We start from the raw sequence: 16,271 nt of genomic DNA on the forward strand, positions 1-16,271 counted from the left end.
ACTAGAATGGTATAAATGTTTCTTCAGGCCTTATTGGAAATCCTCTTTAATACTACAAACGGAATGTAAAAGTTGTGTTTTGTTGAGTAATGTTTTATAATTGTTTAGGCATTTTATACCATGCCTTTCTGTTCAAAGGGCACTAAGGTAGTTTACAATAAAAAACCAAAGTACAATAAACTATAGAAACATGAAATAATAATTTAAGAACAAATATTAAATATCAGCAGACATACAATAAAAGTAGAAAAAGCATGGGTAATATATTATATGGTATGTATTATGTAGTTTCACATATTGAATATTATTAAATAAACAATATATTAATGGCAAAAAGTAGTAAAAGCTCAAAAGCAGTAGATTAGCAGTGCTATCAGACACAGTAACTCCATTTATGACTACTGAAATCAATAACTTTATAAAAATGCTCAGTGAAATCAGTGATAAAAAGGCAGCAAATTAAAAAAATGATAATCTAAAAAACCTTTAAGTAGCCATCAGAAATCTTTAAAATATATTAATTGAGTGTTCTGCCCATTAGAGATTTTGTTTCATGCCTTGAAATTCTTAAAGCATACTGTAATAAGGGGACTTTCTCATGGAGCAGACCTTTGATACCTTTCCATTCTGATTGTATTTACCTGCCCCTTCTGAACAGCTACTCGAGAACAGCTTTAACTCAAGAGGGAACCATGGAAGTGCTTCTTACTCACGCAACAGCACCAAACTAGTTACACTGTTTATTTTTTATTAAAATCCAGTTGGAATGTAACACACACAACCTTGTTAAATTTGATGGTATTCTTTTAAAAATTCAATTAAATACCCCTTTTCAAACTTTTAACATTATATATTAATTTCTGATGTAAAGGAAAATAAATAGAGAAAAGCTGATAATTCCAAGGCAAGCAATATAAAAATGGTGAGTAATATATTTAAAAGACTATATATTCAGTGAATTAAAACGTTACAATATGTACATTTCCTTCTCATAAAGAAACTAAAGAGTTTCCAGCAATTCCTAGAGTACCCTTTATCACTTCTGGGTTGTGCCCAGCAGAGCTCCTCTGCTAAAAGAAAAATGTTAATCTCAATGGAATTAAGCGTATTGCTTTTAAAGAGGTACTTCCTCTTTAACACACTGTTTGTTTTGACAAGTAATGTCCCTAGCTAAGTTACAAACAAATATAGGTAACTTGTATTATGTGTTGACACTAGGTATGCCATTCCCCAGTTCAGGGCGAGGGATCCTCTGATTTTTGGGCCTCTTCCCCACTGCTGACCAGCTGGCCAATGGGGGGAAATTCCACCCCCAAACATGACGTAATTATGTCACATGGAAGGGACATCATCAAATCAGAAATGATGTATGGTGACACTCTGATATTTTGGGTAAAAGTTAACCATAGAGTTTTGCCAAAAATACAAGAGCGTCACTGTGTGGCATCGCTGATGTGATGATGCACTTCCATGTGATGTCATTACATCGTGCACACGTCACACACTAGCACACTACCCAGAAAGTCCCTTCCCTCCCCCACAGCCAGATCAATCTGACCTGGCAACCCTAGTTGGCACATATAACTTAGGGCTGAAACAGAGCTATTTGTTAAAAAGTTAGGTGGATGGCTGGTAAAAACTGCTCCACTGATTTTTCAAAGGATGCACTGAAACGGGGTGAAATTGTTCATTCATAGATAGGGCAATTCCCTCTCTCTCAGTTGACTTTGTGATGTTGTCTCATAGCTAAAGGCGATTGGCTACACAGAGTTATGATATCAAGTTCACAGAGTGAATCCTGAGTAGCTGAGTTCACTATTCTGAGGCAGATGTAGCCATCCTTTTAAATAACTGGCCATCAGAGCACCAGCAGATTAGGAACCAAATATTCACATGTCAAATCTCAGCATCCTTTAAAACTGGACAGCTTTCCTCCCTCCAAAAACTTATATGACTATGCAAATATAACCATTGCTAAATATGTTGATATTCATATTAAATGCATTCAGTCAAAACTTAGGAAAGTACATGGCTTCATATTATATGGCTAACTTTAAACTTTAAAACTCACCATCTTCATCTGTCTGTACTACAATTTCTTGGCTTTCTTTCCGTCCTTCAGGATTCATAAGAACAAGTTTTACACTGACATTAGTATACGGGGATAGATTAATAATGGTATGCTGAGGATGTGAATTGTCAGTATCCCAGCTCACTTCTTCTCTGACTTGTTCTTGTCCACCAGTTTGGTAGCGGTAATGGACCGTGAGGTTGTACCTATGGCAACGAGTCACATTGTAGCCAAATGGTTCCCAGGTAATAGTGATTTGCCTGGATTTAATATCTACAACCTCCAGTTTTCTTGGACCTCGCACAGGATCTGTAAAAATAAGGAAAATAATTACTTGTATATGCTACACTCTGAATAAATATCTGATATTTGGCTCTGAAGCCATATACTTTTAAGAAGAGGACCACACATTTCTAGGCATTTATAGCTCAATATGTGCTGACCTGAAGAGAAATAAAATTAATATGGCAATTCCATTAAAAGTAGTGTAATAATGATAAAGGATATGAAAAAAGGAACACAGGCTTTGATACGTGGATCCTGTCCACATTCACACCCCCTAGAGCTGACAAATACTATCAACTTTAGCAAAAATTAACCCCTCCCATTGCATTAAGTTTCCTCATCAGCTCTCAGGGGATGTATACACTGTACAAAGCTTTGAGTGTTGGGTGTGGTGATTTATCTTTTTTCTGCATATATAGCACATATAATTGAGGGACTAATTTTGTTTATTTGGGCTCCATACCAGCTGAAGACAACAACAGGATATCTCAAAGTCGTAGTCTGGCACAACTGCAAGCAATAAATATTATGATTTTATGACTGTTCCCAGACTGACTTCATACAGCTGCCATTAAAACCAAACCTCTTTTCCTATTCATATCGACCAAATCAATATGAGATCACAATGGGAAATTCAACAAAGGCTTCTATCATATTATAGAATGGGCTAGAACTTGCTTACATGTCAGTAAAATACTCAGAAGACTGTCACCAGTGGAACTATTAAATGAATTTAGCAATAATCTGGTTTTTTTTCATATGAGAGCCCTCAACAAGATAAAAGACAATGAGTAGTTTTATCTACTGCTTCGCTAGTTGAAATGCCAAGCAGAGTTTTAATGAGCTAGAAAACTCTTATATATAAATAGATTAATATGCATCTTCTGGCTCATGTTTATTAATCAACATATCTTTACCAAGAATATTCTAAACATTTGCCACAAATTCCATCACATTTGGCTTCTAATAATTCCCTGCAAGCTTGCAATATTGTTCAAAGACGTTATTCGTTTTACCTTAAGCTTGCAAAAAATACAATAAAATTGCAAGTTACAAAATCTATTGCTCCTATTTTCACAGTTCTATACTCATCAATGTTGCTCAAATGTTTTGAAACCAGGCCTCTCTAAACTTACTCTACTTTTCAGGACTGCTCACTCATCTATCCAATGCTAACTATTTATGGGACAGATGTTGCCAGGAAAATTCATGGCTGAGGGACAGCTCTTCTCTCTTGTCCTTGTCATTTCCAATCTCTTCCTTGACTCTGACCCCTGAAACTGCTACCAACAGCCTAAACGACATCAAGCACTGCAAGGACAATAAAAAATGAACACTGCAAGCTGATTGTGAGTTAAGAACATCGAATAATGGCTGCCACCATCAAACGAACAAAAACAACTACTAGCACTTTATTATGGTTTTAAAATTGTTTTAATTGTAACTTATGTTTTAATATAACTTATTTGTTTTTATGTAAGCTGCCCTGAGCCAGCTTTGGCTGGGAGGGCGGGGTAGAAATCCGAAAATAAATAAATAAATAAATAATCAACCACTAGCAACAGAATTGTGTGTGTGTGTGTGTGGGAAATCCATCATCACACTGGCTCTGAAAATGCAAAGTGTGTTGGGGGAGGAGAACTGAGAAAAGAGAGAGGTGATGTGAGTGAGCCTCATGATGAGTTAATTGGATGGGTAAGTGAACTGTAGTTACCAGCTGTGATGGACAGATTAGGTTCCCCCTATCTTTAGGAGTGACCAATGAAAGCTGATGGAATGTTAGAAAACAGAAGTTAAGAGAGGAATTGGGAGTTGGTAGCTAGGGAGTTGAGAGGGAAAAGAAGATATCTGATTGAGTGAAGCCGAAGCACAGATCAGCTTAAAGCTAGTTGACTTTAAAAAAAAAAAGTCCGTTTGTAACAGAAGATCCAAGATAGTGGAACAGGGAAACTGTTCAAAAGTTCAAGGGAAAAGAAATATTGTTACCTCTGGCCTTACTTTCTTCACAAATAAAACCACAAATAAAAGTTAACTCCTTGTTTGTTTAACCCCATGGACTTTGTGTCTCAGGGAAAGAAACATACACACACAAAATATCTCGGTGTGTGAATGTGTGTGTATAGGATATGAATAAATGGTGGCTGTGTGTGAATGGAACAGTGTTTGAGCCCCAATCCCAATAACTTTGTGAAGTGTTGAGTGAGTGATGTCTCTGTGAATGTGAGAGAGGACCTGAGGTGCGAAATGGTCATAGCTCTCTCTATATTTTAATAGAAACAAGGAGGGTAGTAATGTGTGATGGCCTGACCTATGTGTAACCCAGAGCCTGTGTGTGAGAGATATTTTAGAGGGTGGTACGCAGTCTGTGTGTGGAGAAGGGGTCACACATCAGCATCTTATGTGAATGACTTCTGAGAAAAAGTGGGTAGTAAGAAAGCTGGCTGGAACTGATAATATAAATATAAAAGGGGAGGTAGCACCCCCCCCCATTGCTTGTAGAATGTGATAGTTAAGAGAACTGCTCCATCCATCCAATCTAGTGAAAATGCTAGAAGGGAAAAAAGAGATGGAAAACGAGGTAATGGGACTGTCTTGCTATGTTAGAGAATCACAGGAATGGAGTATCTTTTTCCCTCCAGGTCATGCTTGGGTCACACTTTTTCAACAAGGGTTTGTCAGATCTCCCCTTACCCAGCACTTGTGGGACAATAACCTGATAGTCCATTCCACTCAAGCATTACAAATCTGTTCAGAAAATTAATCAAGTCCTCAATTAGCAGAATAATTTCATGTTCTTCCCCATTAAGACCCTCCTGAAGTACTCATAAAACTTTTTTCTTGCCACTGGCAGAAGAGGACACAGATTCTGAATATAAAAGACCCCCTAGTTAGCCTGGCATGTTGGATTCAGTTTCACCTCAGGACTGTCCCTCCTTCACCACACCGTTTGGCAATGCTCATGCTTCAGGATCAAGCAATGTATGAAACTATCTATCTCCTGCCCCAACTGTTCTTGCTCTAAGCCCAGTTCCTCCAGGTCCTTGCCTCCGGCTCTCTTCCTTGCTCTCCTCCTCTCTCTTCCCTTTTCTCATATGTTCAATCCAGAGGCATCTCTCTTTCTGCCAGAATGCACTCCCCCTCTTTTCTACTCCAACCAGCACATCCATATTGTGTCGCTCCTCTCTCTCTGTTCCTCCCAAAACTTCCAAGGCTGCACCTAGGGTTACTTTGGGAGGGGGTCCAAGAGGGGGCAGGGATGTCCCCAACATGATGACATCACACAGAAGTGACCTCATCACATTGGGGACACAGCCCCTTGGAAGGCGCCAGCGACACCCATTTGTAAAGCAGCATTTAAAGGGTAGGTTCCCTTCAAATGGTGTTTTGCAAGAGAGGCCAGGCACCACAAGCCTTGCCTCAACTCCAAACACCGAATTCACCACTTGAGAGTTTAGGCACGAGCAGCCCCCACTAGGAAAACACCATTTAAAGGGAAGATTCCCTTCAAATGGTGTTTTACAAGTGGGGCTGTGTGCCGCACACCTTGCCTCAATTCCAAACAGAGAATTCACCGCTTGGAGTTCAGGTGTGTGGCCAGCAGCTGCCACTCTCCCTTCCTTCCTACAAGATTTAAAGGGCCCTCTCCAGCTGATTGGCAGCCCATGTACTCCCGCTGATCAGCTGGAGGGGCCTTTAGATTGCACAGGAGGAGAGGGAGGGGGTGGCCGCTGATAGTTGTTGTTGGGGTTGGGGCTTCCCCCTGTGGGCAGTGGGCAGGAATTGGGGGAATCCCCTACTCCCACCTGGGGACTGGCAACCCTAACTGCACCCTTTTATTTTCATCCCCTCCCTTGTAAACCTGATCCTTCCTTCCCCAATTTGTCCAGTCAGCCTTATTTTTTCTACAGCCTCTGCCACAATACCTTCTCTCTCATCTGATCCCTCTTCTTTTTTTTTCGCATTGGGGACATTGTAAATACATGCACAGATGAGTCTTGGTTGGGCTAGCTGTAGATGGACACATTTGGCTAAATATGACCACCTACACAAGAAATTGTTTCATTGCATTCAACTGCATTTGCAGGTATGTGTGATTTCATTATATTGCATTTTTGACATATTCAATTTTCTTGCCTTTCTATATATCACTTTACTCAATAAAGATTGGTTTAGTTCAGCTAAAACCCTCTCAGGTGTTCCCAAACATCACCACAATTATGTGACTGTGTACATAAGATCCCAAACTAGAGTTGTGAGGTATACATGTATAGGCAACATACATGGATCCCCTGGCTTTCCAGGTGACACCACCAATCAGCTTCTTCTTCCTGCCCCATATCATAGCTTGGGGGGGGGGGTTCATATGAATTTGATAAATCAAGATTTACTGCAATGTATTCTTCACATATTTAATAATTATTAACAGGCTAGCTGTAATCAACTAAAACCCCATTTTTACGGCTTAACAATAATATCTAGCAACAGTTTCATTCTAAAGAAAGAAGTTTTTGTTTATCAAGATAACCAATCTTGATTAACAAGTATAGTCTTCCATTTTGTAATCATTTGAAAACATCTTACTAGAACAATCAAACGTACAAACTAAATATGCACAAGAGCTATAAAAAATTCAGTTTTGAGCAAATGTAAAACAAACACACACAAAAAATGTCATGCTAGATATTTCCTGGAGGGAAGCCTTTTTCTCCAACACTTCATCGCATGGAAATCCAATTCTGCAGTCTAAAGAGAAACTAAGTACATGAAAATCCTAATACAAAATTTGCTGCATGAGGTGAACCACTGTCTTAAAATACACCAAGTCTTAATGAGTGACCAAGTTAGTAACAAGAAAAGTGTGATTTAGCCACACTAATCGTGATTACTATCACATTCATTAGCCTTGCCAAAATAGGTTTACATGCCACAGTATCCATTTTGAATGCCACCCATAAATCTCAGAGGCTTCGGTAATAAGGTAATTAGTTATGTTTTCACAACCAACCCATTCATTTTCTCCTCACTGGGTAAACTTCTGTTGTGGAAGATTACAGAGCTATATCCTTCTGCTTTTACAGCTGCTTGAATAAGGCATTCACTAGCCAGCAGCATGCTGGGCTATTATGATAGGCCCTGATGACATGAATCATGTGGCATCCTGGGCTCACTGACTCATGATAAGAGAACAGGATTGCTTTCTGAAAGAGAGCAACGCCTGTCATGCTTGAAGCTTAGATAGTTCTTTGGTATCCCCCTGACAACACTTGACGCATCACTTGACGCATTTTTCAGACTGTTCTGTTTCTGCCATTTTTAGGTAGGTATCAAACAGTGAAGTCTGGCAGTTGCGCTCATGACCTTAGGGACTGGCTGGTCCAGCTCTAGCCCCCGGCAGTTCAGCATCCTATTTAATCAGAGTTCCTAGTTCCTTCGACATTCAGCTGTGTTTTCCAGAGAGCATAGAGCAAAAAATGGACTGATAGGATCAATTTCCATTGCAGGTTCAATTCACGGCTCATTTCTTTGGAACTTCATACTTTATCTCCTATTACAACCACTGTGCTTTTTTCAGAAACTCAATTTCAGAATATGTGAGAGACATTTAAGTGTAATTTTAGGATCCTGTCATTGATAATCAAAATCATGGGTTAGAAGCAAAGCTCATGCTGCAAGGGATTTTTTTTAACCGCTCCTCCTTTATCATAGGCTGCAGATGGAAAAGGGAACTTAAAAAAAAAATAGTACGTTTTCATTTATAGACCATATACTACCTCAGGAAATGGGATTTAAGCCTTGACTATAACTAGTAGATCCTATAACAAGACATTTGCATCTTAGAAGAGCAAGAGAATAATTTAAAAATGCATCCAAATAGTCTAATAATCCTTAATTAATACAAACCACTTGTACTGCAATAGAAGAAATTTATTTAAAAATATTCAGTGAACTGTTTTAAAAAACTAAATAAAGTGATCTGAATGTTGTGATTAGAAGCGGCCAAGATCTGGGGAGAGGGATGAAGAAATTTTCTCAGATTCATCTTAAGTTTTGAGCTGGAGAAGAACTCTGGAGCCCTATACTCTAGAGTCCAGTTCATGTAAATGTGGCCCTACTCCTCAAACTGACTCCATGTTCATGCACTGGTCTCAAAAACCCTTTGTAGAAGCACTACTATTCCTCTGTGGCATCTCTCTTTTGGTATTTCTGGCACAGATTTAACATTGGCCGAAGCAAAAGTTTCCAGGGAGTAGTACTGTTACGTGCCTGCCAGCAGTCAGATTGTTGTAGTAGTTAAGAGTGGTGGACTCTAATCTGGAAACCCAGATTTGATTCTCTGCTTCTCCACATTTAGCCAGTTGGGTGACCCTGGATTATAGAATCATAGAGTTGGAAGGGGCCATACAGACCATCTAATCCAACCCCCTGCCCAATGCAGGACCAGCCTAAAGCATCTCTGACAAATATTCATCCAGCCTCTTCTTGAAAGCTGTCTGTGAAGGGGAGCTAACCACCTCCCTAGGAAGCTGATTCCACCTTTGAACCACTCTGACCGTGAAAAAGTTTTTTCCTAATATCCAGCTGATAGCTTTCTGCATGTAATTTAAACCCGTTGCTTTGGGTCCTATCCTCTGCTGCCAACTGGAACAGCTCCTTGCCCTCCTCCAAATAACAGCCTTTCAAATGTTTAAAGAGAGCAATCATGTCCCCCCTCAATCTCCTCTTCTCCAAACTAAACATTGCCAGGGCCTTTAGCCTTTCTTCGTAGGGCTCAGTCTCCAGACCCCTGATCATCCTAGTAGCTCTCTTCTGCACCCTCTCGATTTTGTCCACATCCTTTTTGAAGAGAGGCCTCCAGAACTACACACAGTACTCCAGGTGCGCCCTGATCAAGGCAGTATTTGTTGTTGTTCAGTCGCACAGTCGAGTCCGACTCTTCGCGACCCCATGGATCATCTCCCGCCAGGCCCTCCTGTCTTCCGCTGTCCTCTGAAGTAGGCTCAATTTCATGTTCGTTGCATCGATGACACTGTCCAACCATCTCATCTTTTGCCGTCCCCGTCTTCTTTGACCTTCAATCTTTCCCAGCATCAGGGTCTTCTCCAGGGAGTGCTCCCTTCTCATTTGGTGGCCAAAGTATTTGAGCTTCAGTTTCATTATCTGGCCTTCCAGGGAACAGTCAGGGTTGATTTCTTTTAGGATTGACTGATTTGATCTTCTTGCAGTCCAAGGGACTCTCAAGAGTCTTCTCCAGCACCATAGTTCAAAAGAATCTATTCTTCAGCGCTCGGCCTTCCTTATAGTCCAACTCTCGCAGCCATACATGACTACTGAAAGACTATTGAAAGAGGTAGTCAATCTTTAAAGGTACAATTGTGGTCTTAGGGTACTGTCTCAGTGATGATCTGGTTCTTATAGATCCACATGGGTCAATGCAGGGGTAATTCATGAAGTAGGTGTAAAGTACATGTATGGATGTCTGAGATGATTATAATGAACCATCAAGGTAGGGTAAATAAAGAATTGACAAAGTCTCTAGACAAAACAATGCTTCTATAAAATTTATTTACCATATGTGATAACTACTCCTCAGTGGTATAATGACATGTGTGAGACTGTGCTTTACATATGTAAAATTTCAAGTAGGATTACCAGGTCCCATCTTCTCCCTGGTAGGGGGATTTGGAGGGCATGTCGGAAGGGGGCGGGGCAGTCCCCAATGTGATGAACATAGTGTGACATCATTGTGTTGGGGGACACAGCACCACACATGCACGTCCCCACCCTTTCCCCCAACCATTTAAAGGGAACTTTCCCTTTAAATGGTTGGGGGGAACCTAGACACCATGCGTGGCTTGCAGGGCAGGAGCAGGCTGCCCTTGCTCGAAAAGAATTTGTGGCTTGTGGGGCAGGCAGACACAGCACCTGCTCTTTTGAAGCAGGGCCATGGACAACTGCTGGGGGGAGCATCTGAGGGGAGCCTAACAAATCGGGGCATCACCTGCCCCCGCCCGGGGAATGGCAACCCTAATTTCAAGGTTTCAGGATTCTGATCTAAGAGACACGGTGCAAGACACTAACAAGGCTGATGCTTGGTAGCGCATTAAAAATGCTTTTGCAGTGTAAGTTACAATCGTTATTTGTGTTCTTCCACTGCAGTCTGCTAAATGTTCCCTAGTTACACTGTTCCAGTAGATGCCAGATGTCAACAGGACACAATTCCCTGACGTAATATACACGACTTTACGAAGCAGATCTTTAGTGGTCTGTTACACATTCCTGTCATGCTAATATCCATAACAACACAAATGTAATCAGAACTCTTCCTGAAAAGACAAGATTACCATTTTATTTCTTTTACATTGCTATAAAGTTCTGCTCTAGTATTCTTTGCTGCACGGGTTTTGTCCTTCAGCATAGTACCTTTGCAAAACTCTCAGGAACAGGTTAGTTGTCTAGTTTTTGAAAAGTGTTTGGTTTCAACTTCCTGACAGCTTTCAAATGTGAAATTGGTACATGCATGACATAAGAAACAGCAAAACTGGAGAGAATGTGCATTCAGACTGAAATAATATCCGAATGTATGTGAGAAGGCACTATTTGAGTTCCCAAAGCTGAAATAATGTGATTTTGCAAAGTGAGGGGCTTAAATCCAGAGGTAGCAATCCAGCATTACCATGAAGTACGCTTAAAACTACTGAAAGCAACAGGCTGAAATCACATTCCGTTGGGGTTTTTTGGGGGGGAGCTTGGGCAATTTTTTTCCAGGGCAGTCAAGACCTGCAGGTCACCTAGTACCTCTGCGCAGGCTTATAATTCTATACTTGGTCATGTGTGGCAGACGATTCCCAGATGACGCTCTATATGCATTAAAGCTTTTTGTGGACCTATTCTCTTCTCTTCTTTTTGTCTGGACTTGAAAAAAATATATATTTTTAAGTAGAGATGGCAACAGCTTCCCTCACAATACTACTAACTTCATGACTAGCTTAATCTTGCAGTGACTGCACTACAAGTCCTAGAGAACTGCATGACAACTGCCTGATTCTAGAAGAATGTCCATTCCATTAACAAATGATAGCTTTGTCTTCCAATACTGGATGGGAAAAGAGGGGGCGGGGATACAACAAATAAATATAATGTTTTTTGAATAGTGAAGCTCTGCTGCAGGGCAAGGTATTGCACTTTATTTTAGAAAGACTATATGCGCACTCAAAGAAGGGTAAACAAGCTCTCAGTATTGAAATGCACTTTTTATAAAAGTTCAAACAGTCAAAAAATCTCTTTTGTCATTGGATGTCACAGATATTTCCTGAATCTAATAGATGCCATGACAGCTGCATAATTGTCTCACATAAGAGGTCAGTGGCAATGGTGGTACTACAGAGGATATGAATGCTAAGTTTGGCGTAGTGGTGTAGAGAGCCACTTTGGAGAACCAGGTTGGATTCCCCACTCTTCCACATGCAGCCAGCTGGGTGACCTTGGGTCAGTCACAGTTCTCTCAGAGCTCTCTCAGCTTCACCTACCTCACAGGGTATCTGTTGTGGGGAGAGGAACGGAAGGAGATTGTAAGCCACTCTGAGACTCCAAGTGAAGGGCAGAGTATAAATCCAACTCTCCTTCTCCGGAATGCAGAATGAGGTACAGGGAAATTTCTGTACTACTACTATTCACTAAGATATTCTGTATTCCTCCCTGCACAATTAAATATTATACATGATCCATTAACTTGAAATATCTGTCTGTCTGTCCATCTATCTTCTCCTTACCCAGAACAGAACATCTATTATCATAGTTATTAACTTTGGGTTAATTTGACCTGTTTTCTTTTTAAAAAGTATTTAGTGAAAACAAACTAGGTGAAGGTTGAAGACACATTTCCTTAGAGTACCTAGCACAGATTTATAATGGCCCACAAGCTTTTACATCATCTTTCAGTTACTGACCTTTGCAATTTGTTTTTACAGGAGTTATATAGTTATTACAGTACATCTGCTTGAGGTAATGAATTATCATGGTTACTGCTTATATGTGGGATAAAACAAGCCTCAAGAGTAGAATATGATGAAACAATTCTTGACAAATGAAAGAGCATAAACTTTTATTCTGTTTAAAGAGAGAGAAAGACACAAACTCATAGAGAGCCAGGATTATAAGGCAGTATTATGAAACAAACAAACAAAACCCAATTTTAACCAGGTGCACTGCAAATTTTGACACAGACATTATTGCCAGGCTAATTTATCTTGCTCAGCTCCTGTGATTAGATGTGAAGCAATTGCCTGATTGGGTCAGCTCAATGGTTAAGGTCAAAACTCATGTTGAGCAGCTCTGTGCTTCTGTAGTAGCCACTTATTATATAGGGCCATATTGCTGCAGTTCCAGTTGTTTCTGACCTGGTTGCTGCAGTTGCCTTTTACTTTAATTTTTTTTGAAACTAGTGCTATTACACCTTGATACTATTTGTACCCTAAGGGGATAGCCCTGGTGCCATGGTACACCAGAGTTGATTAGCTGGAACTGGAAAACAAACAGAGCTAGGCAGTAAGCAAAGGGAGAAGAGGATTCATAACGACAAAAAAGCAAACACTGAAAGCACCCAAAGACACCCACACTGCAACTCTCAATTCAGACATTTCCCCCTTTTCCTTTTAACAGCGTTCCGTGCGCCTTGGTGTTTAGTCATGCCGGCCACATGACCACGGAAATGTCTTCGGACAGCGCTGGCTCTTCGGCTTTGAAACGGAGATGAGCACCGCAACCCTAGAGTCGGACTCGACTGGCTTCGGGCAAGGGAACCTTTACCTTTACCTAAATTGGAGGCAGAAAACGATGATTGAGACAGGGGCAGCATTGAGAAAGCTCCGTAATGGTGACCTAAAAGAATTTCCCCTCTGCCAGAGGAAGTATAGCTCCATCAGAGACAGACAGACAGGCAGTTAGATGACAGACAGATGTTAGTTTTGAGCTAATGTGCTATTAACACCAAGACACCAGGTATATCACCCAATGGTACAAATGATACTATTTACATATTTATATCCTGCATTTCTCCCTAATGGGGCTCTAAAACAGCTCTCTCCTTTTGTTTTATCCTTACAGCAACTACCCTGGGAGATGGGTTAGGGTGAGAGAGAGAGAGTGAGTGGCCCAAGATCAGGCCTGTAGCCAGGATTTTTTTTCTTTGGGCGCATTAATTTTTTTAGGGAGCAGTTAACCTAATTAAAGTTGATTAGACTGAAATTAATCTAATTACCTCCTACTCCCCTTCATGGCCTTTAAAGTGGAGCAAAACAAAAGCAGAGCTGCTGCCTGCTCTGTTTGGGCTCAACCCATAGAATTTTGCCAAAAAACTAGAGCATCACCTCCTGACATCGGTGACATGATGATGTCACTTCTGGTTGACATCATCGTGGTGTGTGTGCTTTGCACATGCACAGGAAGATTGCAGACCAGATCCTGGAGCCCCTGGACAGCAGCCAGTAAGGACCTGGCAACCCTCAACTGGAGTGGGGGGCAAACAAATGGTGGTGGAACAACTGCTGTGAAAAAGCATTGTAATTTTGAGAAACCAAGGTAGTCATGCCAAACAGACATGTCTGAATTCATCTGGTCACATCCAAACAACTCACTGAAGGATCAGGTTCCTGTTCACAACCTGTATTGTACTGGATCTGAACTGCCAATTGCAAAATCATGCCTACTTTTAAATCAGTGAAATTTGTAACAATCAGTAAATAACTGAATAATGTTCTTGAAATATTATGCTAAGCATCCATTTTTTAATCTTTAGTAAATATAGTATAATATAAAGAGAGGTGAAGACATACCACAGTACTTTCAGTATTCCAATCCCAGCCATTAGGAACATTTATAGGAAATTAGTAGTTTTTCAAACTTAATCTGTGTTCAATTTTCAGTGGTCCACTAGAGGGATACCTAGTACTTTTCAGCCTTTTTAAATACAGCACCTTTTCTAACAGGTTTGTGTGTGTGTCTGTCTTTGTATGTAATGCATGCATGCGCACATTACAGGTACTCACATATCCTCTGAAGACCAAATGTCAATGGACCAAAATTCAGTCTAAAATATTTAATTATCAGTAATTTCCTTTTGTGCCCTGGCCAGGATAGCCCAGGTTTAGCTCAATCTCATCAAATCACAGAAGCTAAGAAGAGCTGGCCCTGGCTATAAGTTGAATGGGACACCACCAAGGAATACCAGGGTCATGGTGCAGAGGAAGGTAATGGCAAACCACCTCTGAACATCTCTTGTCTTGAGAACCCAATGGTGTCGCCATAAGTCAGCTGTGACTGGATAGCACTTTCCACCAGAACCAATTCCTTTTGTGTTTTCTACCAGTTCTGATCAAAACTATTCAGAAAACAACACAGTTTAAAACTGAACCTATATTACTTTACTTACTTGTATATATGACTGCTGACATTTCATAACTGTATTATATAATGTGAGCTTTATACATTCTAATATATTTTAATAGGAAAAATCAATTGTTCTGTGCTTCTTTCAAATAAGTTCAACTGCTTGCTTAGCTCTCCCAAATGGAAAGAAAACTTTACCAAAAAAAAGCTCTATGAATATAAACAAAATTATATTCTGAATTTGAGAGACATTTTAGTTGCTTGTTTAAAATGACATACCTAGCTATTCAGAACTCACTTTGTAATAACCCCTTTCATTCCCAAATCTACTTAGCCAGCAGCCAGAAGCAAGCGAAATGCTGGTGATAGTTTTTACAACCACACATTAGTTTTACATTTCATGACAGGCTAATTCTAGAGAATTCCAAAGACAGACAAGTATGTGTTCTTACAATTTTCTTTCTTGGGCTTGAAGGAAGTATGAATCTAACTGATAAGTGGAAAAAAATATGGGAGTGAAGATATGTATTTTACATTTCACACTTATGTCAGTGTTACTTTACCCTAAATGCATTCCAGGTGCTGTGATGAAAATGCAAATCTGGAAGGAAAACACATTTCCGGTAATTATCCCTCAGTACAGATTAAGTACAGCACAATTAAGAGCTTACTCAACTGGGTTTTTGTTAAGTCTTCATTATAGATATGAGGACAAAATCTAAGTTATTGATAAATTCCATGAGGATACCAGAACTATACGCATCTCTAAGGCCAGGCTTCTTAAATACAGTCAAGGTAGTCATACTTTGTTCCCAAAGACTTCAAATACATACCGAGAAAGTACAGAAAAGAAGAAAAGAGGTAGATCAAAGATGTGGGAAGAAGCAGGATGAAGGCTACAGCAAGTGTGAGAAGAAATTAGAAAAACATTCCTTTATTCATTTACTTATTCATTGATACATTTTAAACAGAAAAGGGGACAGCGGAGAGGGGGTAGGGATTAATGGTCAGTGTTCCGTTTCTGCAGTTGTTGTGGTTGTCACAGCTTTTGACACAGTCATTTAAGGAGTTTTCTCACAATACTTGAGTCTAGACATAACAAATAAACCACGGCTTGTTTATTAACAAGCCTTGAAAGACTACAGGCAAGTGTGCTCCTTTCATTTCCTTTCCCCTTATGTGTGACCGAACTATTGAAGGATTCCTGGGAAAAAATTGTAGTGTATTGCTAAAATGGCTTACAGAAGTCAAATCTGCTGTACACTTGTCTTTCTTTTCATCTACCAAGTTTAATCTGGCTGCATACAGGAGCAGGTTTGAGGAATATACATTGATATACAGGATGGGGCTGGGGAAATGGCACCACACTGGTAGTATGACATTACTGGAAGTGATGTTGCATTACTGGCATGATGCTGAGGTGACACTCTAGGATTTGGGCAAAACTTTATGGTAAAACTAAAAAGCTAGCGATGTGATATCACTACTGGGTATTTGCCACTAGCACGTTGCCATTAAAACATTTTTATTC

General features: G+C 40.1%; 1 protein-coding gene across 1 annotated transcript in view; it reads right to left on the bottom strand.

Moving 5' to 3' along the window:
- PTPRM (protein tyrosine phosphatase, receptor type M) overlaps positions 1-16,271 on the bottom strand; it is a 509,160-nt gene that overhangs the window by 300,090 nt on the left and 192,799 nt on the right. The window contains exon 8 of the mRNA XM_015406598.1: positions 2,072-2,380. Within this exon, the coding sequence (XP_015262084.1) occupies positions 2,072-2,380 (309 nt within the window). The remainder of the gene's footprint in view (positions 1-2,071; positions 2,381-16,271) is intronic.

The sequence above is a fragment of the Gekko japonicus genome, unplaced genomic scaffold, assembly GCF_001447785.1.
Source record: "Gekko japonicus isolate JY-2015 unplaced genomic scaffold, Gekko_japonicus_V1.1 scaffold138, whole genome shotgun sequence".
Lineage (NCBI taxonomy): Eukaryota > Metazoa > Chordata > Lepidosauria > Squamata > Gekkonidae > Gekko > Gekko japonicus.